This window comes from Alligator sinensis, unplaced genomic scaffold (assembly GCF_000455745.1).
Source record: "Alligator sinensis unplaced genomic scaffold, ASM45574v1 scaffold390_1, whole genome shotgun sequence".
In the NCBI taxonomy this organism is placed as follows: Eukaryota; Metazoa; Chordata; order Crocodylia; family Alligatoridae; genus Alligator; species Alligator sinensis.
In genome coordinates, this window is record NW_005842890.1 from 259,362 (window position 1) to 283,294 (window position 23,933).

A 23,933-nucleotide genomic window follows, 5' to 3' on the forward strand; every position below is an offset into this window, starting at 1 on the left:
ACAGAGGTACAGTATCCACCAGCTATTAAAATTGCATCAGGCAGAGCACTTTTGATTCCAATAACTGATGATTCTAATTTTGTGGTAGCAAAGTAAAGTGAGCCAAAGTTAAGAAATGCATACAGAGTCCCATCAAGAAACATTGTTCAGTTCAGCTAGTTCACTGCATTTTACTCTTTGATTCTTATAGCTGAATGAGGGAGGGGAACTTGCATACATTATGGTTCAAGATCTTGATTCTAATAAGTGGCTGGTTCTATAAAGTAGGATGCTGATAAACTGGGGAGTACAACACATAATACAGTGCTTTTTGGCATTGGTTTCGTGGTTTTCATTTAAATATGCAGTTGTTTCTATTAAGCAACTTGGAGCATTATAGCTATCAGGGGCTTCCTTGTGTGTTGAAGCTAAAGCCTTCCCTATACTTTTTGGGTTTTCCATGCCTCCTGTATTGAGAAGTGGAACTGAATTTCAGCTCTCTCCCTTCCTTAGATAAAAGATACTCTATGATTTTAAAATATCAGTTACTAGAGTCCTGTTTTCACATTTCAGTAATAATATTGATTACTTCAAATTTCTTTCCTTAAATGGACATTTCTAATTCTCCTTGTTTGCACAGGCTTCTAGTATTGCTATGAAGGCAGTTGAAGACCTTTTCAGAGCTGTCAACTTGATTCTTTACTTCCACTGTACTTTGAGAAGTTACATGTTTGTTTTGTGTTTACCCCTAGTGCCCACCTCTTGAGTTGATTTTGTAGGGCACTTCCAACTAGCTTTGCCAGTCTTTGACCAAGATTTGTCCCCCTTTTGCTGGGATGGAGGGATACCCAAACTACATTTGCTGGGATACCCAAACTGCATAGGGTTGGGTATTTGACCAGTCAAAAAATACTTGGTCAATTGACTGGTCAAATATTGTCAAATAATGGTCAAATATTTAAAACATTAATTTATTAGAACAGTGATGAGAGAGACTTTAATCTTTAGTAGGTTTGATATTGATGTTAATTGCAAAAGTTATCTGGTATTATGAAACAATTACACAATGACATTACATTCTAAAAAATTGTAATGGATTTTTGTAACTATCAGTGTTAAGTAAGCATAAATGTGAATGATATTCAAGACTGAACAGTTTTGTTTTTTTCCCTTGAACTAAATATAGACATTGGATTTATGACGCATTATAACCTGCCTAGCATCTTACTCCCCAGGTACCTTTCCACTGTTTACCAGCAACATTCCCCTTCCCCCTCTTCCTGCTCCCCCCCATGTCTCTCACCCACTGACTCCTCAATTCCCATCTTCACTGACTGGCTTTCTTGCATGCATACCAGCCTCTGGCTTCTTTATTATTCATTCTGTCCAGGAAGAGTACACACCAATGTGATGCTTCCTCAGCTTGCCATGTTTGTGCTTGAAAGCTTGCAAAGATTTTTTCCAACTATCTGAGTTGGCCTAATAAAAGATAACAGATTCACCTGAAGAACCTTGTCACTTTTGACTGTTCAATTAATGGATTGTCACTTGGTCAGTCAGTTAACATTATTTGATTACTCAGTTGACCAGCTTCCTAATGTGAGCTCCTTCACCTTTAAGCCTACATGTCTAGTAAGAATGGTTTATTTGTAAGTGTAGTGTGGATTGTTTATTCCTGTTTTTTCCACACAAATCCTGAGTTTAGATACTGCACTTTTAAAACGTGAAAATGATGGATTTTAAAAGAATTTCCAGATGTCGAGCTTGATTAGAAGAGCCCAGCTGCATTCAGAAATTGTTCCCTGCATTTAAAGTATTTCCATATGACATGGCTGTATAAAGTGTTTTATTGCAAAACCCGCAGGTCTGGATTGCTTTTTAAACTGGAACCCTCATACAGAGCAACATGGTGGCTGGAAGTCATTTTAAGATTCAGATTTCTATGGGTGTTTGGTTTGGCTTATGTCACTGCAGTATCTGAGCACCTCTCCATCCTGCTACATTGTAGTTTAGGCTTAGCACAGAGCAGCCAGCCCTGCTCAGAGCAGAGTTCTTTATGTGGCTGGAGAGACTAGCTGGCCAAGTGAGGGTTTTTATCATGCTGTTACAGGGTTATAGGTTGTAGCCGTGTTGATCTAAGGACATAGGCAGATAAGGTTCCTTGCGTAAATCTGATATCTTTTATGAGACCAACTCAGATAGTTGGAAAAATTCTTCTTAGCAAGCTTTCAGGTATAAATACCCTTCATCAGGCTGAGGAAACATCTGCATTTGATGCGTGGTCTTCCTGGATGTAATGAATAGTAAAGCAGCCAGCGGCTGGTATGCATGCAAGAAAGTCAGTCAGTGAAGATGTAAATTGAGGAGTCAGTGAGTGAGAGACAGGCTGGGTGGGAGGGCAGAGAAGGGGGATGAATGTAGCAGGTAAATAGCGGAGAGGTACCTGGGGAGTCGGATGTTAGGCAGGTTATAATGTGTCATAAATCCAATGTCTGTATTTAGTCCATGGTTTTTTGTATCCAGTAGGTTGATTAAGTGAAGTTTGTAGGCTCGCCTGCGAAAGGTGTTTGTAAATTCCCTTTGAGGATTAGAACTGAAAGATTGGAGAGAGAGTGATTTTCTTGTGAGAAATGTGCCCCCACAGGTAATTGGGTATTCTTGTCCTTGAATGCACACCGAAAATCTATCATTCTGGTGTGCAGTTGTTGTTTGGTCTCTCCTATGTGTTTTCTATCAGGGCATTTGTTGCATTGGATGAGATATATTAAGTTTCTGGAGGTACAGCTGTAAGATCCAGGAACTAAATATAGACATTGACTAAATATAAGATCATGGACTAAATTTAGACATTGGATTTATGACAGTATAGCCTGCCTAACATCTGACTCCCCAGGTACCTCTCCACTATTTACCAACTACATTCATTCCCTTCACTTCCCCCTCCAACGCCCTCCGCTGCTCAACCTGTCTCTCACCCACTGACTCCTCAATTTACATCTTCGCTGACTGGCTTTCTTGCATGCATACTGCCTCTGACTCCTTTGCTATTCATTCCATCCAGGAAGACCACATACCAACTGCAGATGCTTCCTCAGCCTGACAAAGGGTATTTATACCTGAAAACTTGCTAACAAGAATTTTTCCAACATTTGAGTTGGTCTAATAAAAGATTTACCCAAAGAAACTTGTCTGCCTATTATGCTGTTAAGCATTCAAATGATTTTCTGGATTTCCTGGTTTTCAGCACTCACTACCATGGCTTCAGATACTGAATATCAATGAAATTGTTTAACATTTTTTCCTGAGGGGAAGTAAATACTGAGTTTTGTGCTGTTCCAAGTCCCATCATGCTGAAAATTAGCATTAATAGAAGCATGTTCATAATGTCCTACTGAGCTGTGCCAGGAAACACATGGCTCGTCTAGCCATGAATGAGAGGTCTGTATGGGGCTCGCTGCTCACCAAGAGACTTGTTGGAACAAAGAGCAGCAACTTACATGTATTACTTGCTCTGTAGTATTCTGAGCTCCTGAGTCTCACCTCTTGCAAGTGAGGAGGAGGATGGAGGCAGGGACTAAAACAGCAGAAACAGGGTACAAAAGCATGCTTAAAATCCCATGATTAAGGATGTGAAGCAGTTGGAGCAAAACACTCATGAACTGTCACCTGTAATTTGACCTTGAGAGCCTTTCTTAACAGTTTCCTAGACTGAGCATATAGCACAGGAGTGGGCAAAATACAGCCCGCGGGCTGCATGCAGCCTACCAGGCACTTTAATCTGGCCTGCAGTGCCCCGCAGTGAATTGTGCCCCGCCTAGCCCTTCCACCCGCAAGATATCCTACCCACCCCCAACATATCCTATTATGTCTTGCTCCCACCCTTGTGGGTGGAAGGCTCGGCCCGCTAGCACAGGGTGGAGCTGCTCTTGCAGGATTCCTTGGTGTCTGGCTGCCTCTGGGCAGCAGGTAGGGAAGCTGGGGGCAGGGGCAGAGCTGCAGCTGTGGGTGGGAGTGCAGAGCATGGGGCTGGGGCCGGGGCCTGGCTGCAGCATGGAGCCTGTGTCCAGGGGGGCGGCAGCAGCATGGAGCTTGGGTGGGCAGGGTTGTAGGTGTGAGGGGGGAAGGAGTATGGGGACTCCCCCCATGGCGCACAGCTCTGGTAGTCAGCAGAGGTAGCAGCAGCATCCCCTCACAAACTCCTCCCACACCTCCACACCCCACCCACCCTAAACACCTCCCAGCCCCCCATTACATACACACACACACACACATATATATACATATATATATATACACATACACCACCATACTTCACTGTAAACACCTCCACACCTCCCATATCCCACCATACATACACCCCCCACCATATACACCCAAACCCCACCATACACACCCTTCCACCATACACACACAGCCACACTCCCACACAATATAAAAGACTAAGATTTCATTTTGAATTATTATGCAATCATCTCTATATACACTACACAAACACAAATCATGACAAAAATATTTTTTGCAATAAAATGAAAATATGTTATAGTAGGTGTTTAACTTGCAGTGCATAATTTGTTTTTTTTCTGGTTCTAAGATGGCAACTCCCCCCTCCCAAAAGGTGTATTTTGGGGGGGCCAAGGGGTGGGACTTCCAGTCCCAAGATGGTGGCCAGGGGGCGGGGCTACCCATACAGCCCTTGATAACTCACCAAACCTAATTAAGCTGCCCTCTGCCTGAAATAATTGCCCACCTCTGATATAGCATCTCATACAGTTTGCAGCCATGGCCGTCCTTCCTGTGGGCCTAAAATAGACCTGAATCTTTATGACTGTAAAGGTAACTATGAAAGAAATACACTTCTGCAAGTGGTCTCTCTGTTTACCTTCAGGTGCCTGAGTCAGGCTAAAGCTGATAAAAAGGTCTTTTTTTCTGGTCTCTGCAACAAAGAGCTTGTCTACTCTAGAAAGCCATGTCAACAGAAGTTTAAGTAGGGTACAGTATCCTTCACTGCCAAACTGTTATCATGAAGGCACTCAAGAAGACATCCAAGTGATCTCTACAGCATCTTCTGAGTCAGTACATTGTGGGATTGAGTTGGGAATATTTTGGGTATCCCATAATGCTGTTCAAGGGGATTGTGGATATGTGGCATCTTCTACTTCCAATGTATTTTTTTTTTCTGCTCACTTTGGCTCCTTTGGCCTTTGAACACTGTGGGAGCTGGATTCCACCCCCCGCCCCCTTTGCTCCTGGAATGGATTCTAAAAGAACACATGGTGGAATCCTTCCTTAAAGTGAATCGTGCCATGCATATGTGGAAGAAATCAATTCACAGAAGCAGTACTGGGCACTAAAACAAACCCGTCAGAACCAGTCACTTTGGAGGTATTCACAGCCTGCTTGAGGTATGGTTCTGAACATGGGAGATTAGCATGGACCGGTAGGATTGAACTGTTTTGTAGCTATGGGGTGACCAACAATAGCTGAAGCCCTCTTGCCTGTGTATCACTTTATTTTAGTGTGTTACACAAAAATCCAAAATTGGAAAAACAGGTTTAACAACAAACTGTTTAAAGAAGTTACTTCAGTAGATAGGCAGCAAATAACAGCAATCACCATGTTAGCAAATATTTGCTGTTAGCAAAGAACAGCAATCACCAAACTTCCCAAAAGCAGAACAGACATCAGATTAGGGGTAAAGGGAAGGACAGCTCATTTGAACCTTTTACAGATTGGTGTGTCAGAGCTTGACACTGCCTATGAGAGTCCATTAGGTATCCATCAGGTATAGAATGGAATCCTGCACAAGGAGGTGTGGGTAGTGCACACTCTACACTGAAATGGGGATCAGGGCCATTGGAGAGTGGTTTTCAGTGCTTGGGGGTAAGGCAGCATGCTGAGTATATCTTTTTGCAGCATGTTCCTCTGTTGCTTGAGGAACTGCATTGTATCCCTCTGCATGCGCTTGTTGTCTTCTCACACCTAGGGCAAGTTCTCCAACTCCTGATCCCAGTGTCTGCCTGCGGCAGGAGTTGAACATCAGCCTGGGTTCTCCTCTTTTGCATCACTGTCAGTCAGATGGTTATGAATGAGGCGCTGCGCAATTATACTGTGACCAAGGAGACCAACAGGGACAAGGAGCATGCCATGCAGCCCAAGGTAAAGTAGACAGCGGTGAAAAGTCCCTAGCGTTTCTTCCCATAAGCAGCAACAATTAAATTATTCTTCTTGCAAGTCCTGCCCCCAGGATGAGTCCCCTTGGTCAGTGGGAGCAGTGCTGCTGAGGACTGGTGGGGGGGGAAGTATCATAAGTATCATGGGAGGGCACACCAAGCTTGGAGAAAGGAAGACATTGTAGGAGGCAAGAGGACATCTAGGCTGTGTTGCTTTCTGTTTTTTGCCAGTGATGCTAATGGCTGAGCTGTTGATACAGCAGCATGCCAAGGTGTCTTACCAGGGAGAGAAAAATAAGATTGCTTCTCCTAGAAACCTGAAATGGCTGGGGAAGTATCTGCTGGAGCACTTCTGAAAGTTGTCCACAAGGATGAGAGGGACATTTTTTATGTTCAGAAATGTGAGAGAGATTCTCAAAAGGCTGTGGAGGCCAGTCAGGTAACATCGGTGCTTGGAGGGTGGGAGTCTGAAGCTATGAAGTCCATGACTTCACTGCTGCCATCCTTGGTGCTACTTCCCTACTTGCCTCCCCCTTACCTCTTTCCCATGCAAAGAATGAATGGGCAAGTGTTGGGAAATCTGTCATATTACTGCACTGCCTAGGGACAGTTTCCATGTCCTCATAGCTGTCCAGACTGGCTCTGGCTCTGAGGGTTCTTGCTACCAAGCAGTGGCTGGTTGGCTAGCTGTTGCTGGAGAGGGAGTTCTCAGGGTTAGGGTTCCCATGCCCTTCCTTCTCAGGAGATATTACCTTCTTCCTCTGCATGGCATTGAAATGAAGTTCCTTCTTTGAGGGTCCAACAGACTGTTGTTGGAAGGGGACCACTTTTAAGATGGGGCACGTTGTAGGGCCTTGGTCAAAAGTGGAGCCCAACTCCTTGATGAAGAGGCATGTTACAAAGGAGAGCCTTGAATACTTGTGTCAGGTTGTTGCTATGCCTGTTTGATGGATTTGGCTTTGGCTTGGCACTTGTTGTTCCCATTATACAGTACGCCTTGAGTTGAATCCCTGCTATGATTCTATCATAAATATTATAAACATGCCAGTTTTGCTGTTCACACAGAGCTGGGCTTGTGTGGCCTCTTCAGGTGCTTGCTTGTTCTTGTGTTATGTGAGGAAGTAAAAGGTAAACACTGAAATGAGAGCTCAGCTAATTTCTAAGATATTGATGGAAAAGAAGTGGAGTGGGTAGTGCATTGTATTTTGTACACTGACTATGAACCCCAAAGGTTGAGGCACTCCAACCCCATCTCCCTGACAGAACCATGAGCCTTGGCTGAAAGGCTGTTCTGACTGGTAGACATGATTACTAAATCCAGGGTTCCAATTATGGGGGAGGTTGGGGGGGGCTGAGCTGAGCCCCCCCATAAGAAACAAGAAAATCATAATCTGGGGGTGGTCCTCCAATTTTATTAGGGCATTGTGTTGGGCAGCCCAATTTTTTTGCAGACCCCCCTCCCTTCAAGAGTCAAAGTGTAATTCGAACCATGACAAAGTCGCATATCTGTTAGCAGGAAGTAGATGTTTCTAGAATGGTGGGTTGCTTGTGATCAATTTGAATTTTGGCTAGTAGAGTTTTAACTAATGTCTGGAGCTGTTGGTGAAAGGGACTTGTGGCCGTGGACTGCAACAGCTTCCAGAGGAGCAAGAGTGCCTATGTCAGGGGTGGGCAAAAGTATAGCCTGTGGGCTGGATTCAGATCATAGGGCCCCTAAAAAATTTAGAAAATTAATTATGTGTGTGTGACTGTCTGTCAAAGATGACTAGGCGCCAGCGGCACCAGGACCCAGGGGAAGCCAGCAGCAGGACCCAGTGGCTGGGCAGCAAGGCCTGCCCGGCTCTGTCCCGCCTTACCCCAGCCCCACCCTCCAACTGGAAGCTTGTATGGCCTCTGGCCTGGTGACCCTTTGGCTGTTCCTCACCCCTCCTCTGTCTGAGTGGAAAGTCAGATAAGATCCGATGGAGGGAGGGAGGGAAACTGCTGCGGCCAGCCCATGCAGCCAGGAACCGTGTGGTGCTGGCCCAGGCGGGCTAGAGCCCGAGCAGGAGCGGTGTGGGGGCTGTGGGAAGCAGTGGTGGGAGGTGGTGGGGAGCAGAGGCAGGCAGGTGGGTATGGGCAGTGGCAGGAAGCAGAGGTGGGCAGGGGGAGCAGTGGTGGCAGAAGTGGCAGGCAGGCATGTGGGAGGGAAAGCAGGGAAGTGACGGGACCAAAATACTGGACCAAATCTTTTTTTAGCATTTTCGAGTCACTCCTGGGAGGAATGGGAAAGAACACTCACTGTTGTGGTGCAACTGCTTTGGGTGCCCCAGGAAGGGCTGCCAAACATTGCTAGAGGCCATTTAGTTAGTGGCAGCAGCTTTTCTTCTCTCATTGTACTGGGCTGGGTCAAGAAGGACAGCAGGGCTCTGGATCTGTTGCTGCACTGAAAGAACATCTTTAATTGGGAAATCCTGGCACTCTGAATACTGCTGTGGTATTGGTTAGTTCACATTTGCACAACTCTTGTGTGATAGAGGGCGACGTAAAGCATTCCCAGGCCTGTCTGGGCTGTGAGCTCTGATGTGGTCTATCCAAGAGGAGGCTTTTGTTCAGAGCACTCAGAGATGGTTGGGCATGAGTCTGTGTTGCATGAGTCTGTGTTTGCATAATTGCAAAGCCTTTCTTTCCCCAGCATGCATAACCACAGCCAGAAACATAAACATGATGGCAGTATTGGTAAGGATGTTGCTGAGAGTATTTGCTTAAGTCAGCAGACTGGTTTGTTAATCTAGATGTGTAGTCTACAAAATGCTGCTGCAGTCTGTCTTCACTGGGATTTGTTCATAAGTAATGAGTTCAAAGTTGATTCTAATTAGTAGACAGTTGTTGTAGTGTCTCTTTAAGAATGTGAAGCTGAAAGGAGGCTGTAGTCTGGAGCTTGGCACAGCCCCTTTCTGTTACTGCTTTGAAGCTGTCTGCTGTTCCTATACGAGGCACACAAAAAAAGCATTACATTTTAAACTGCTCCCATCTACCTCTTTATGCATTTGCCTAGAGGCTGCAGTCAGGATTGGGGTCCTGTTGTGTGTGCCCCATACAAACATACAGTTTGACTTGGAGCTTACAGCATTACTTGGTCTGAGTATTTAAAAGTTACATTTTTGTTGCTTTTTTAATTTGAAGTTTTGTCTCTCTGTGGCAGGGATAAATGACTGAGGGTGTATATAGTTAGTGATAATGTAGTGGGCCAGTTCTATGGTAACTGAGATCCCTGATGTCTGGAGTCTTATGCCTCTTTTGCAATTTCAGAGCAATTGATAGAGGAGGGGGTCACCTACAAAGGCTCATGCTTCTTTGACCCAGTTAGTCTCTAAGGTGCCAACCTGCTGTGCCTTCTGCCTGACTTCAGACTAGCAGAGTTAACTACCTCTCTCTACTCATGATTCTACAAGAGATTATTTTACAGGCCATTACAAGACTATGTTTTTCCTGCCTGTTACTGAGTTGCACTGACATTGAGTAATGGGTATAAAATCATGGCAGACTCTGACTCTTTAGATCGAAAGCCTTTTCTCTGTTTTTAAGCCATGGGTTTACAGGGCACAAACTTACATGGGAAGCTCATGTTTCAGCTTTGTACCAAGATTCTTTTGAAATCTCTATGCAAACAACTTTTCTTTAAAAACAAACAAACACAAACTTTTCACATTTGATGTCTTTTGCCATTCCTCTGGATTCTTTTAAGACACTGCTCTTGTTACTGTATTTACTGGAATACAAGATGAGGTATTTTTCTATGCTGATTGGGGAAAAAGTCCTTCATCTTACATTTGCATACAAGGAAACCTCATTAAATACATCGTCTATCATTAAACTGATGCCAAAAGCAGCATGGGCTTAGTAAAGGCAACCAACTATGAAGTTGATCAAATGCAGTCAGCACTGAGCATGACTATAAAACACATGGCCCATATTTGGTAAACATTCTGAAGGTTAGTGCAGCCCATCTGAAGAAGACAGGCGTGGGCAAAATACAGCCTGCGAGCTGCATCCAGCCCATGGCAGGTCTTTGTCCGGCCCATGGCGGGTTCCTCAGTCCCTTCTGGCACAGGCACAGTCCAGCCGTGGCAGGTTCTGCTGCCCCCTGGGCATGTGGTGAGGCTGGAGCAGCTCCGCAGCTGGACTGCCTTTCTAGGCAGCCTGGGTGGGGGTGTCTTCTTCCAATTGCCAGCCCCAGCCCCATGGTACCGGTAGGGACACGCACATAGCCCCGGCCCCGCGCCTGCTCTGGGCTCGCCCACTGAGGCTCAGCAGCAGCAGTGCAAGACACAAGCTATTGCTCAATGCATTGGGAAAGCAGCCCTTCCCCCACTGCCTGCCAGCAGTTTCCTGCTGCAGCCAGCCAGAGCCCATGCTGGGCTGTCCTGTGTCGGCTCTGTGCTTCCACCACTGCCCCATAGGGCAGCCTGGAGGTGGTGGTGATGGCAGCGGAGATGTGGAGCAGCCCCATGTGGGCTCCAGGTAGCTGCAGGAGCAGGCACAGGGTCAGGGCTGTGTGTTAGGGTCTCTGCCGGTACTGCAGAGCAAAAGCCAAATGGAGCCGCCCCCACCCAGGCTGCCTAGAAAGGCAGTCCGGCTGTGAAGCTGCCCTAGCCCTGTTGTGTGCCAGGGCCTGGGGGCTGGGTTGGGGCTGTGTCCAGGTTCCAGCTGATCCACTCTAACAGGGGTGAGTCTGGAGCGGGCTCAGGGTGCACTGAGGTTGTGTACTGCTGACAGTGGCGGGGTGACACCTCAAGGCTCACGGGTTCCAGGCTGTTGCAGGGTGAGGGCAGGTGCTGACTGGCTCAAGTTGGCACAAACGGGGAGCTCCCATGCATACCCTACCATGCCCATAAACCCTCCCCTGCAAACCCCACAACCACACCCTTTCCCCTCACACAATCACACACCCCACAAACACTGCACACCCCTGCATGGCTCTGGGGGGAGCCCTGCTCACTGCTGCGTGTACACACGCCACCACACATGCACCCACAACCCTCTATGCATACCCCACAAACCCCATACCCACACACAGACCCATACATCCCCACAAACACTTCCCCCGACAAACTCCCCATACTTACCCACACACCCACCCACCCACATCTGCACATAGCCGCACAACCTTCCCCATACCCCACACACAAGCATACGTCCACAGCCCCCCACAAACCCTATACCCATCCCTCCATACCCCCTACCCCTCCACACTCCTGTGCAACACACAAGAGTAAGACTTCATTTTCAGCTATTATGGAGTCATTTCTATATATACTGCAGAAACTCACACAAATCAGGGCAAAAATATTTTTAAAAATAACATTTAAAATATGTTATTGTCAATATATGATTTTTAGTATATGATTTTTTTTTTCCAGTTCCAAGATGGAAAAAAAACCCTTCCCAAAAGTAGTACTTCTAGGGACAAAGGTGGGGCAGGGCATCTGTTGGGGGCAGGGAGAAGTATACCCTTGCAGCTCTGGACAGCTCTCCACTCATAATAATTGCCCACCCCTAAAATAAAATATATTGTGGTAGCCACTGAATGCACTCCCCCTCAGTGCTGACTTTTTCAAGTTATGGTGAGTCACTACATTGTATACATTTCAACTTCCTTTTAACTCCCACAGCTGAGCTGTGCTCTTTCCCATATCTAATGATTCCTGTTTCTTAACCAGCCTTGAATGTCTGGCAAACATCACCCACTGGAGCCCCAGGCAGTTTACCGAGAGTCCTTCTGTTGCCTCCCCTTCTGAGCCCATTGCATATGATTAGTGTGGCCCTGCTGTCCACGAGGTGTAGCCAGGCCAGGTTACCTTGTGCCTTACCTGCATATACATTGTCGGGACCCAGGGCAGCCGGCCAGCAGCTCTCCCTGACTCCCACCTGGGCAGTTAAGGGTCCGTCAGGCGGGTACTTGTGATGCATGGAGTGGAATTAATTAGGCGGACGCTTATCGGTTGCAAAGCAAGATTGTTTACTCACGCCGTCAAGGTGGTGAAGGACGGAGGTTAGAAATTCTTGGTTAGTTACAGCTTATAGGTCGTAGGTCGGTCTGCATAAGAGTTTGGTGGTCGGGCAGAGAAAAGGTCGGGCTGGCAGGTCGTTGATTTACGTCTGAGATTGGGTCGAGACACGGGGAACTGACAAGTGATCAAATTGTCAGTTACTCTGACGCATACTTTCAGAGGTCTCCAGGTTGCGTGTGAGGAGGTCTCCCCTTCTTCACGGAAGTGAAGACGGGTTTTATTTGTGTAATAGCCAATTGCTTTTCGCCACGTCATAAATTTAATTAGAATCGCCAGTTATCTAGCGGTCTTCGCTAGGGTGTTATCATAGGGTTACTCCTTGTTTTCTTTGACCAATTATAATGATTTATGTACAGCACAGAAGGCTAAGTTCTATCTCTGTTAGTGGCGCAGCAATAAATTTCTTTTTGACATGTGCAGCAAAAAAGCGGTTACTATCATTATTGTTAACCCTTAGTTAACCTAGTGCAGAAAAAAACTGTTTTGAATGGTTTTTTACTTGCTTGTGACATGGGCACTACTTAATTGGGTTGTGACATACATCTTTGGAGGATCCCAGGACTCTTGACAAAAACACTAAGTTCCAGTCATTGGGGGGTGGGGGCGAGGGTAATTAGCCCATGGATCCTTTGTGGAGGGTGGTATCTGGAGTACATACACATACTGGGCAGTGCTGAGCTGTGGGGTCACTCACATTGGCTCAGTCCAATTAACTGTATGGTAAACCAGCGTTTCCCAACTGGTGTGCCACAGCATTTTGGGCTGGCGCTACGTCCCCCACCTGCTGTTGCTGCTGCAGACACAGACAGACGGGGAGTGTGGCTCTAGCCAGGCAGGGGGCATGGCGCCAGCTCAAAATGCCATCCGGCTGGCTGCATGCCACCTTCTCCCCCACTCCCTGTCCAGTGTGCCGCGGTGCTTTTTTATTTAGGTAAGTGTGCCATGGGACGAAAGAGGTTGAGAAACGCTGTGGTAAACCACGAGCTTTGGACTAATGTCATGCATAGTTTATAGTATATATAAGTAGGTACAAAACTGCAACTTAAAAATGTGCTTATTCTTACCTGTACTAAAACTTGCAACAGATTCAAAAAAGGTAAAATGCATCAATTTTTGGATGAACTAAGTCTGTGGGTACTATATGCAAATTAGGTATGTATGTATATTTCAGGGTCAGTGTTTTCAAGTTTGCTCATCACTTCCATGTGTTCAGGGCCTACACGGGAAAGAAGTTGGGGGGAGGCAGGGCAGGGCAGGGTTATCTAACCCCTTAGATTTATTTTCTCTGCTGAAGCAGTGGGAGTAGGACAAGTTCAAGGCAAACCTCCAATTATTAGATTCAATACCTGGAAAATTACAACAAATTTATAAATTTTTCATATATAGAATCTAATTATTGGGGGTTCATCTTATTCAGGGTTGTCTTATATTTGAGTACTTTATTCCTTTTGCTTTGTTGTGACAAGGAGTAACTGCAAGACTTTTAGTACATGGGCCCTAGTTTTGCTTCACTGAATATTGTTTTTGGCACCTTACCAAAAGCATGAGGCTGGCTCCTGACTTGTTTTCTTCTTCAGCAGTCCTGTCTTTTGTAGTTCAGGATGGTTGTCTTATCTGTGTGTCCAAAGATGGCTGATGAGGCCTATCGACAGACTCTTTTGCAGCTCAGACATGTTTCCATGTGGGGTGGGTGGTGTTGGATTCTTGATTTGGTCCATGACATGCTGTTTCTGCCTCTCCCACTTTTTTCCATCTCCTTTTGTTGTCGTGAGGTTTCAAAGTACTAAGATCCCTGCAGCAGACCCTCCTTCCATTTGGGGCAGTTCTGGATGATAGTCTCCCACAAGTTGACATTGATGTTGCATTTTTTTTAAGTTGGCTTTGAGCATGTCCCTGAACTGCTTTCTCTGCCCTTGGCTTGAGAGGACATCTTGGCTGAGCTGGGAGAATAAACTTGCTTTAGGAGTCTGGAGTTAGACATCCAGATGACATGGCTGATCCAACAAGTTTTTAATGTTGGATGATCGTTGCATCAATACTCATGGTGCTTGCTTGCAAAAAGAGGCCAGCATTGGTGCATCTGTCTTCTTCCTACTGGATTTGAAGGATCTTCTGCACACAGTGTTGATGGTACTTCTTCAACAACTTTACATGTCTCCTGTATGTTGTCCATGTCTCAGGTCTGTACAGCAAGGTGGGGATCATAGCTGCTTGATAAACCATGAGCTTGGTTTCGGATCTGATGTCACAATCTTAAAACACCTGTTTCTTCAGGTGACCAAAGGCTGCACTGCATGTTTGAGATGATGCTGATGTCAGCCTTCTGCAAGAGATGGCTTCTGAGGTATGGGAAATACTCATTGTGCTCCAGAGTCTCACCATGGATCTAGATTACCAGGTCTAGGGACTGTTCATTAGGAGCTTGTTGGTGGAGGACCTTAGTCTTCTGAGCGTTAAGCAGCAGTCCCATTTTCTTATATGCATTGGTAAAGACGTTGACGATTGCCTGAAGGTCTGCTTCCAAGTTAGCGTGCACTACAGCACCATCAGCATACTGGAGCTTAATGATTGAAATCAGGGTGGTCTGGGTTTTGGCTCGGAGTTGGCTGTAGCATCATGGCAAGGAATATTGAGAAGAGTGTTGGAGCGATGATACAGAGTGGCTTAACTCCCATTTTAATCTCAAAGGAATCTGTGATAGATCCACTAATGAGAACCACTGCTTGCATACCATCATGGAGCAGGCAGAGAATGGTGACAGATTTCAGTGGGCATCTATACTTCAGAAGGATCCTCCACAGCACTCTGTGGGTGACAGAGTCGAAAGCCTTCATGAGGTCAAAGTGGTCCAGAGTTTTAAGATTTCTTGTTTTAAAGTGGTCCAGAGTGCAGCCATCTGCCTTCTTTATACAAGAATATGGTCAGTACAAATCCCAGCAGGGAATGTGATGTTGCTTGGATGACAAAGGATCATTGTAACTCCTCCTGGCTGTGCTACTGGCCTGAAGATGAGAGCCTTTGGGCTTTATAAGTGTGACATCTCTGATACTTTTAATAGGTGAAGTATTTTGCAAGTGTGTGAATGATTGAGATAAAGGGTTTAGAAGCAGTTGGGGCCTGCGCCCTGATCTGCTTTAGCTATCCAGCTTCTTTGGAGACTTTCTAGCACTAGAGGCACTTTTCTTTGTTGCCAAAATTATCCGTGTCAGTTTGGGAAATAGCCACAGGAATGGCTTTAAAAAGGTGGTCACCCTAATACATATTGTGGGGTCTTTTGTCTTCCTCTGTAGTGAGGGAGTATGACACTCTTCCTTGGATCTCTCAAGCATATTTTAACAACTATTGCAGCAGCAGAACACAGGAAACCGGCTTCTGTTGTTTCTCTGCTTTTCCTGCAGCATATTAGGTGCTGTGCCTTGTGCCTGTGTGAAAGGATTGATGGTGTAATTTTGCTAAGAGGTTAGACAATGGATTTATATGGGATGGTTTGGAGAGGGATTATTCTGCTTTAGGCAGGGGTTGTACTAGATCAGGGTTAGGCAAATATTTTCGCTGGCTACTTAACAAGTTTTGGTGAGCTGTGAAGGCTGCAAGGGTAGAAAAAAACAAATCATACACTAAAAATTAAACATCTACTATAACATATTATAATTATATTTCAAAAAATATTTTTGCCCTGATTTACATGTGTTTGCGTAGTGTGTAGAGAGGTGATAGCATACTAGCTCAGAAATAAAAATCTTACTCTTGTATATTGTGTGTGGGGTGTGGTTGTGTGTGTGGTGAGGTGTGGGATTTATGGGGGGTGGGTGTGGGGTTTGTGGAGGGGTGTGGGTGTGTGTGTGGGGGAGGCTGTGCTGGGTCTGGGCAGGGTGTGGAGAGTGGTGTGGTTGTGGGTGGGTGGGGGAGTGTCAGGGATGGTGTGGGTATGTGTGTGGGGGCACCCCCAAATGCCACCCCCATGGTGCATAGCCCCTGTTGGCGGCGGCAGCAGCAAGTGGCAGGCCCTTGGGGTGCTCGTGGCCCTCACAGGTGGAGCCTTCTGGTGGTGTGCAGGTCTGGCCACTTCTGGGAGCTATACATGATGGCACGGGCAGGGCCAGGATGGCCTGCCTCTGTCGCTCAGGGCTCCTTGCTTCTCACATGCAGCTCCTGGGACCTGGCTAGAAACGTGAGGGGGGAGACCTACATGTGGAGTCAGTGGCTTGGCCTCATTCCCTGCCGCCACGTGAAGCTTGTCGTGGGACTCCACCAGGAAGCAGGGAGCAGAGCTGGCTGGACTCCGTCTAGTTGGGCTCCCTGCCACTTCCAGCTCCAGGCACTTGTTGGAGCATTTCAGTGGGCATCTATACTTCAGAAGGATCCTCCACAGCACTCTGTGGGTGACAGAGTCGAAAGCCTTCATGAGGTCAAAGTGGTCCAGAGTTTTAAGATTTCTTGTTTTAAAGTGGTCCAGAGTGCAGCCATCTGCCTTCTTTATACAAGAATATGGTCAGTACAAATCCCAGCAGGGAATGTGATGTTGCTTGGATGACAAAGGATCATTGTAACTCCTCCTGGCTGTGCTACTGGCCTGAAGATGAGAGCCTTTGGGCTTTATAAGTGTGACATCTCTGATACTTTTAATAGGTGAAGTATTTTGCAAGTGTGTGAATGATTGAGATAAAGGGTTTAGAAGCAGTTGGGGCCTGCGCCCTGATCTGCTTTAGCTATCCAGCTTCTTTGGAGACTTTCTAGCACTAGAGGCACTTTTCTTTGTTGCCAAAATTATCCGTGTCAGTTTGGGAAATAGCCACAGGAATGGCTTTAAAAAGGTGGTCACCCTAATACATATTGTGGGGTCTTTTGTCTTCCTCTGTAGTGAGGGAGTATGACACTCTTCCTTGGATCTCTCAAGCATATTTTAACAACTATTGCAGCAGCAGAACACAGGAAACCGGCTTCTGTTGTTTCTCTGCTTTTCCTGCAGCATATTAGGTGCTGTGCCTTGTGCCTGTGTGAAAGGATTGATGGTGTAATTTTGCTAAGAGGTTAGACAATGGATTTATATGGGATGGTTTGGAGAGGGATTATTCTGCTTTAGGCAGGGGTTGTACTAGATCAGGGTTAGGCAAATATTTTCGCTGGCTACTTAACAAGTTTTGGTGAGCTGTGAAGGCTGCAAGGGTAGAAAAAAACAAATCATACACTAAAAATTAAACATCTACTATAACATATTATAATTATATTTCAAAAAATATTTTTGCCCTGATTTACATGTGTTTGCGTAGTGTGTAGAGAGGTGATAGCATACTAGCTCAGAAATAAAAATCTTACTCTTGTATATTGTGTGTGGGGTGTGGTTGTGTGTGTGGTGAGGTGTGGGATTTATGGGGGGTGGGTGTGGGGTTTGTGGAGGGGTGTGGGTGTGTGTGTGGGGGAGGCTGTGCTGGGTCTGGGCAGGGTGTGGAGAGTGGTGTGGTTGTGGGTGGGTGGGGGAGTGTCAGGGATGGTGTGGGTATGTGTGTGGGGGCACCCCCAAATGCCACCCCCATGGTGCATAGCCCCTGTTGGCGGCGGCAGCAGCAAGTGGCAGGCCCTTGGGGGGCTCGTGGCCCTCACAGGTGGAGCCTTCTGGTGGTGTGCAGGTCTGGCCACTTCTGGGAGCTATACATGATGGCACGGGCAGGGCCAGGATGGCCTGCCTCTGTCGCTCAGGGCTCCTTGCTTCTCACATGCAGCTCCTGGGACCTGGCTAGAAACGTGAGGGGGGAGACCTACATGTGGAGTCAGTGGCTTGGCCTCATTCCCTGCCGCCACGTGAAGCTTGTCGTGGGACTCCACCAGGAAGCAGGGAGCAGAGCTGGCTGGACTCCGTCTAGTTGGGCTCCCTGCCACTTCCAGCTCCAGCCACTTCTGGGAGCTGCACGTGGCAGCAGGGGGTGGTGACAGCCTCTGGCTCCATCTTATAGGGCTTCCCCTGAGAGGTGCATGAGTCCCTGGAGCTGCATGTGAGCCACAGGGAGCCCAGTGTGATGGAACTGGGTCAGTCTGGACTCTGCATACCTTCCCAGCTGCAGCTTCTCCCCACCCCCTTGGTGCTTCCCTACCGGCTATCCGGAGCACTGTAGCAGGAACACAATGTGGGGGCTGAGCAGTTGCCCTAGCAGCAGCAGCGGTCCCACTTGGAAGTTGTGTGCTGGCCAGGACCGGGCTCTGCCCTGTATGAGGGTGGGAGTGCAGTGTGCTGCCCCAGTGGGAGTGGGTGGGACTTGGGCTCCATGCAAGCACAGCAGCGACAGCTGCAGGCCAGGTGGGATGCAATTAATTGGTGGATGCCTGCCCACAGGCCAGATGAAATTGTTTGGTGGTCTGGATCTGGCCCATGGGTCATATTTTGTCAGCCCCTGGACTAGATGATCTTAAAAGGTCCCTTCCAGCCTACTTTTCTATGATTCTGTGAACATCAGGTTTGGCTGCAGTTCCTTTGCAGGAAATCTGAAGCCACAGCTGAGAAGAAAGCTCTGCCCATGTCCTCCTGTTCCATGCACACTGCTTGCAGTGAAAAGTAATGTTTTTAGGAGTGTGTCCAGGGATGTGCTCAGTGCTCTGTCTTGAGTGTGCTGCTGGGCATGGCTCTGGCCTCTAACAGTGACCATTCGATATCTTTTCAGCACAAGGGGTTGGGGGTGTAGAGTAAAAGCAAATGAGCTGGTTTTATTTCTTCATGCTGATCTTGGGATTGCTCCAGAGGAGGTATAGCAAAACCCAGCTTCACTCTGGTGACTAAGTCAAAGAAGGGCTTTGAGCCTGTCCATTGCACCTAGCTTGTGAAAGAGTCTTTGTACTGAAGTAAACACAAAGCTGTTCCCACTTCCATCCCTGGATCTTGCTGCCCAGGCACCTTCCCCTGACATACCCTACAGTCAAACTAAAACCAGGAAGCAGCATGATGGACACCTTGAATTTGGGCAACTTCCTATCCCTGCCTTGTGGAGCTTCCTCCCTTCTTATCTAATGTGAGGTGGAGGTTACAGCCTACCTTCCTGGGACAGAGCTCTGCAGAGCAAGGGATGTTTAATTTCCATGCAGCACCCTGTGGCTAGGGACAGACATTACACATAAACTGGTTTAAGTGATCAGAAACTGGTTTAAATCTATAGCAGAACAGATGTTCAGTGCACATAAACCAGTTTCAAAATGGCCGAAATTGGTTTGAGATAAACCTGGTTGAATGTAGTATCAGACTTAACTGATTTGACTCAAACTGGTTTATGCAATGTCTGTCCCAGACCCCTTCCTGGTTTAAGATAAACCAGACTCCCCCAGCATCCTGGCATGCTCTCTGAGCTGGGGAGGGTGGGGCTTTCTGCTCCACAGCAGGACTGACCCCGCCCCTGTGCTCTCTTGCCAGAGCAGGGACCAGCCCTAGCAGAGAAACCTGTTAGCGTGGCCCTGTTAAGGCAAAGTGGGCAGGGAGGGAGTTGATTCTTCCCTTCTCCCCCTCTTCCCCTACCACAGCCAGGATCAGCCTGTCTGCTGGGAAGCAGAGGGGAGGAGGCTGCAGTGATGGTCCCTGGAGCTGGCAGACTGTGGCTGCAGGGAAAGGATGGAGGGAGGAATTAACCCTTCTCCCTGCCCCCTTCACCTTAACAGGGCCATGTTGGATAGGTTGTCCCGCAAGTTGGGGAGGGAGGCTCTGTTCCGTGCTGGGGGGAGGACTCTTCCCCCTCTTCCTCCCAGGGTGGGGAGGGGGACTCTGTAAGGCACTGGATGGGGAGTCTTCCTCCTCCTTCCCTTGGCCAGGCACGAGCACCCTGACCTCCCTGCCTGCTGCTGCTGCCAGGCAGTAGGGACTGCACACTGTGGGGGGAGTGTGGGGGTCCCTACACCTTCCTCTCTCACACACCCACACCCTGCCCAGCTGAGCTCCATGCTCTCGCTGTCCCTTTGGGAGATGAGGAAGAGGGGGAAGAGTTCCCCCCAGCGTTGAACAGAGCCTCCCTTGCCTGGGGGCGGGGGGGGGAGGAGTGTGGGGGAAGAGTCCCCCTCTGGGTCTGGACAGCATCCCATTGAGCCCCTCCTCGCCATCCTGCAGCCAGGGCTGTCCCTGGGGGGGGTGGCAAATGGGGGCGACTGCCCTGGACCCCGCACTTTCGGGGGTCCTGCAGAGCCGGACGGAGCAGTGTGGTGACTGTCCTGCTGCTGACTTCATATTTGGCTGCTTTCCCCCCTGCACAGCCACTGAATCCGCTGCCATTTTCCTTGTGTCTAGGGATTGGGCCCCACACAGGCTGATTTGCCCTGGGCCCCACACCCCACACCCTGGTTGGGCTGTCTCTGCTCGCAGCGATGGGGGAAAAATGAGGAAGAGTCCCTTTGCGGGGGGATGACCCTCTGGGGTCAGGCACCCTCACAGAGCCCCCCTCCCCACCCCACCACAGGGGGTGGGGAGGAGGAGGATAAAGAGCCCCCCCAGCACTGAACAGGGCTCTCCTTCCGGGCCTGTGGAGGTGGGGGAGAGGGAGGAGGGGGAAGAGTTTCCTTCCGGGGTTGGGTAGCCCTGTGTGCCAGGAATCCCAGGTGTCAGGGAGCTGCTGGGGCAGGCCTGCCCCATGCTCCCTCTCCTCAGCTTTCCTGTGGAAGGGAGGGCTGCTTTAGTGCCCTTGGGCTTCTGGCTTGAGCCACTGCAGGCATGTGCTAAATGGCTATCCACCTGCAAACCAGTTCACTCTCTGCAAGTTAGAGTAACCTGAAGAGACTGAATCAATTCAGGCTCAGGCTTTTTGAATGTCTGTCCCTAGCCTGTGTGTCTGTAGTACCGCATACAAAATTTAAATCCTAGTCAGCAGTGCCTCTAGCCAACTGGCCCAGCCCAGGCCAAGCTAGCTTGTTGATTAATCTCTTGGATATCTTAATTGCTTTAGAGCTTTTAGCTGAATGCTGACACAGACAATAACAGTGCACTTTAGCTTTGAATAAGGCAGCTTCACAGTGATGAACATAGGGTTCTTAAAAAAGGAGAAATCCTGAAAAATGAGACCCTCTTTGTCTCCTAACATGTGTCACTGTGTGCCTTGCCATGATCAGCCTGAAACTGTGGGTTCCTGGGGGAAGTAAGAGAAAACTGACATGTTGTGCATCAGTCTTCAAAGTGCAGTGGTTATTCATGGAGCTGTATAAATAAGGCACATGTTCAGTGCAGAGGTGGTGTTTTCAGTAGTTGTGACTTTTGAGTGCATGTGGGGCTTTTGAGTGTATGCTGCTCTTAAGTTTTAAAGAACGGCTATCCTTAACATTTCACAGCCTGTGGGTACCTCCATAGAGAAGATGTTTCTGATAGTTGCTGGCTTTTCAGTCTGAAAGACAAAATCATGCCATGATCCAGTGCCTGGAAGCTGAAGCTAGATCATTTCATCTTGGAGTTCACATGCAGGTTTTTAACAATGAGGGCAATTAACCATTGAAACAACTTACCTAGGAAGGAGCAGTCTTCAGCACTCAGTCTCTTTAGATGAAGATTGAATATCTGTTTAAAAATACAGTCCCCTCAACCCCCAAGTTACCAGTTGGATGACAGGAATCGGTATGTGGTTAGTGTGAGGTAAGGGCTGTGGCCATCTTCTGAAGGATTCATTGGCAACCTTCATTTTATTCCAACTGTAAGGATATTGGTGAGCCAGAGATTGTGATGGAGAGAAGGATAGCACACAGGAACTTGGGGCTAAAGAAGCTCCAAATGAAATGACTTATTAGTGGCAAAGAGGGCTTCTTCCTGGCCCTCTTCCCTCTTGTGAGCACCAGAGCAGGAGGTGCTGGGGCTACTTCTAAGCCACATCTCCCTATGGTGAGATGCCTTTTTGGCTGCTTTTGTGGAGGAAGGTCCTTGCTGCCATGTGGCACCTGAATGTTGTGCTTCTGGTTTGGTGTTTTTAGTGTGCTGCATTTTTTTTGCAGTGTTTAGAGATGGGAGTCTCCGAGTGTGAGGATGGAAGCAGCAGGCATATTGATTTCGGGGGAACAGAACAATCCCCGTGAGTACAGCACAAGTCTCTCTTCTTTTACCACCTTAGAAATGGAAAGCAATTCTTATTAAGGTGTATGTGTGTATGGCTTTTATGCATGCTGGCAGTGGTCGTTGTATAGTGGTCCGCACCAGCAGAAGGAGTGTAACTTACTTTTGCTCACTGTTACAGTAGCATAGTAACCTGAGAGGAAGATGCACTGAAAAGTTTGTTTCCCATTGTTCCTGCATCTGGCTGAGGAGTTGTGGCACAATGGCTTCTCTATGTATCTGAGAAAGCACTTCATGGCTCACCCTTTATTCCATATTCCATCCTGACCTGTTGGCCTGAATGGGAATTATTTTTACTGAGAGAGTGCCTAAAAGGCCTGCTTGGGGTCCTGATCCTTGCTGTACTGAGCAAACAGAAAGTTGGACTGACCAGGCAGACAACTGGAGGTGGAGGGTTGGGGCTGGGTGTTTATGAAATAATGCAGCATATTTTCAGACATAGTACATTTCTGCATGGCTAAATTACCAGAGGAATGTAGACATTCCATCTGGTTTGCTTTGTGTAAATTCTAACTTTAATAACATTGTAAAAATCCTATAAAAAGTTCCCATTATTTTGCCCACTGAATAACCACCTCCTAGTCCCTGTTCCAGTTGATGGCTTGATGTAAGGAAGAGTCAGTTAGGTTCCCACATGATTTAACATGACACCAGTTGTCTGGATCTGGAAAATGGTTCTTAAATTCAATCATACCATTGCCTTTTAGTGTGAAATTATATAGGTGAGGAAAGCTTTATGTAGAAGCAAGGAGGGACCCAGGCTGTGCAGCAGCTAACTGGCTTGTGGTCAAGGATGCATTCCCCCATGATGTCATTAAGGAAGCTGAGGAGACGGTGATTTTCACATTGGTTCAAGATGTGGGAAACCGGTTGTGTCAGGTAAAGGGGAAGATGTGCTGTCTGGACTCTCAAGCCTGTGCTGAAGGGGGAATATAAGAGAACCCCCAAGCTTGCATGGCTAATGGAGTGGGATCCTATACTCTGCATAGGATAGAATGGGATGTCTGAAATATATGACTCTGTTTTCCAAATGGATGCATTGCAGATGTGATGTTTTCTGAACTCGCCTGTCTAGCAGATGGCAGCAGCACTAATACTGGTATCCAGGAGGAGCTGTGCTATGTGTGCACATGTGTGTGACTACCAGGGTTTATCTGAGTCACAACTTCTCTGGAATGTGTTGTTGAGTTTGTGCTGGTGTAGTGCTTCCTGCCACTCACTTCACAGCCCTTAGGTAGGTTTCCCTCCTAACCCTCCCTACCCTGCAACTTTGACACCTCATTTGCTATCTGCTAGGCACATAGATCTAAATAAGTCATGGTCCCAAGCTAATGCCTGGCATTAGCTTCTGCAGCACTGTTTCTGTGGGCACAGAAGAGAGCTTGGAGCCAGATCAGGTTTACTGTCTTGGTGTCTTGTTCCTCTGGCTGGTGTCCCTCCTGTTGTGCTGTTATTCCTATTGTCTCCTTTCAGGCTGTTAACATTTGACCTCTCATCCCAAGCCTCTCCCACACACAGGAATGAGCCAGGCCCTGCTTCCTGCTGCTGAATTTACATCCTTGCTATGTCCTGACCCCCTCCCCAGCTGTTTTCCAGTGGGTTCTGCTCCCTCCATAGCTGTTCTTGGGACCACATGTTGGCCATGGGGTAGACCAGCATGAATTGGTCCTGCTGTCA

At 47.6% G+C, this 23,933-nt stretch overlaps 1 protein-coding gene across 5 annotated transcripts in view; it reads left to right on the forward strand.

The window, feature by feature from the left end:
* PTK7 (protein tyrosine kinase 7 (inactive)) overlaps positions 1-23,933 on the forward strand; it is a 187,375-nt gene that overhangs the window by 80,444 nt on the left and 82,998 nt on the right. For 2 of the 5 annotated variants that reach the window (XM_025192094.1, XM_025192096.1), the window contains exons 2-3: positions 5,963-6,135; positions 22,146-22,215. In XM_025192094.1, coding sequence (XP_025047879.1) covers positions 6,055-6,135; positions 22,146-22,215 — 151 coding nt within the window. In that variant the 5' untranslated portion in view covers positions 5,963-6,054. Of the gene's footprint in view, positions 1-5,824; positions 6,136-22,138; positions 22,216-23,933 lie in introns of those variants that run through there. The other 3 variants (XM_025192095.1, XM_025192097.1, XM_025192098.1) reach the window with 3 other exon arrangements.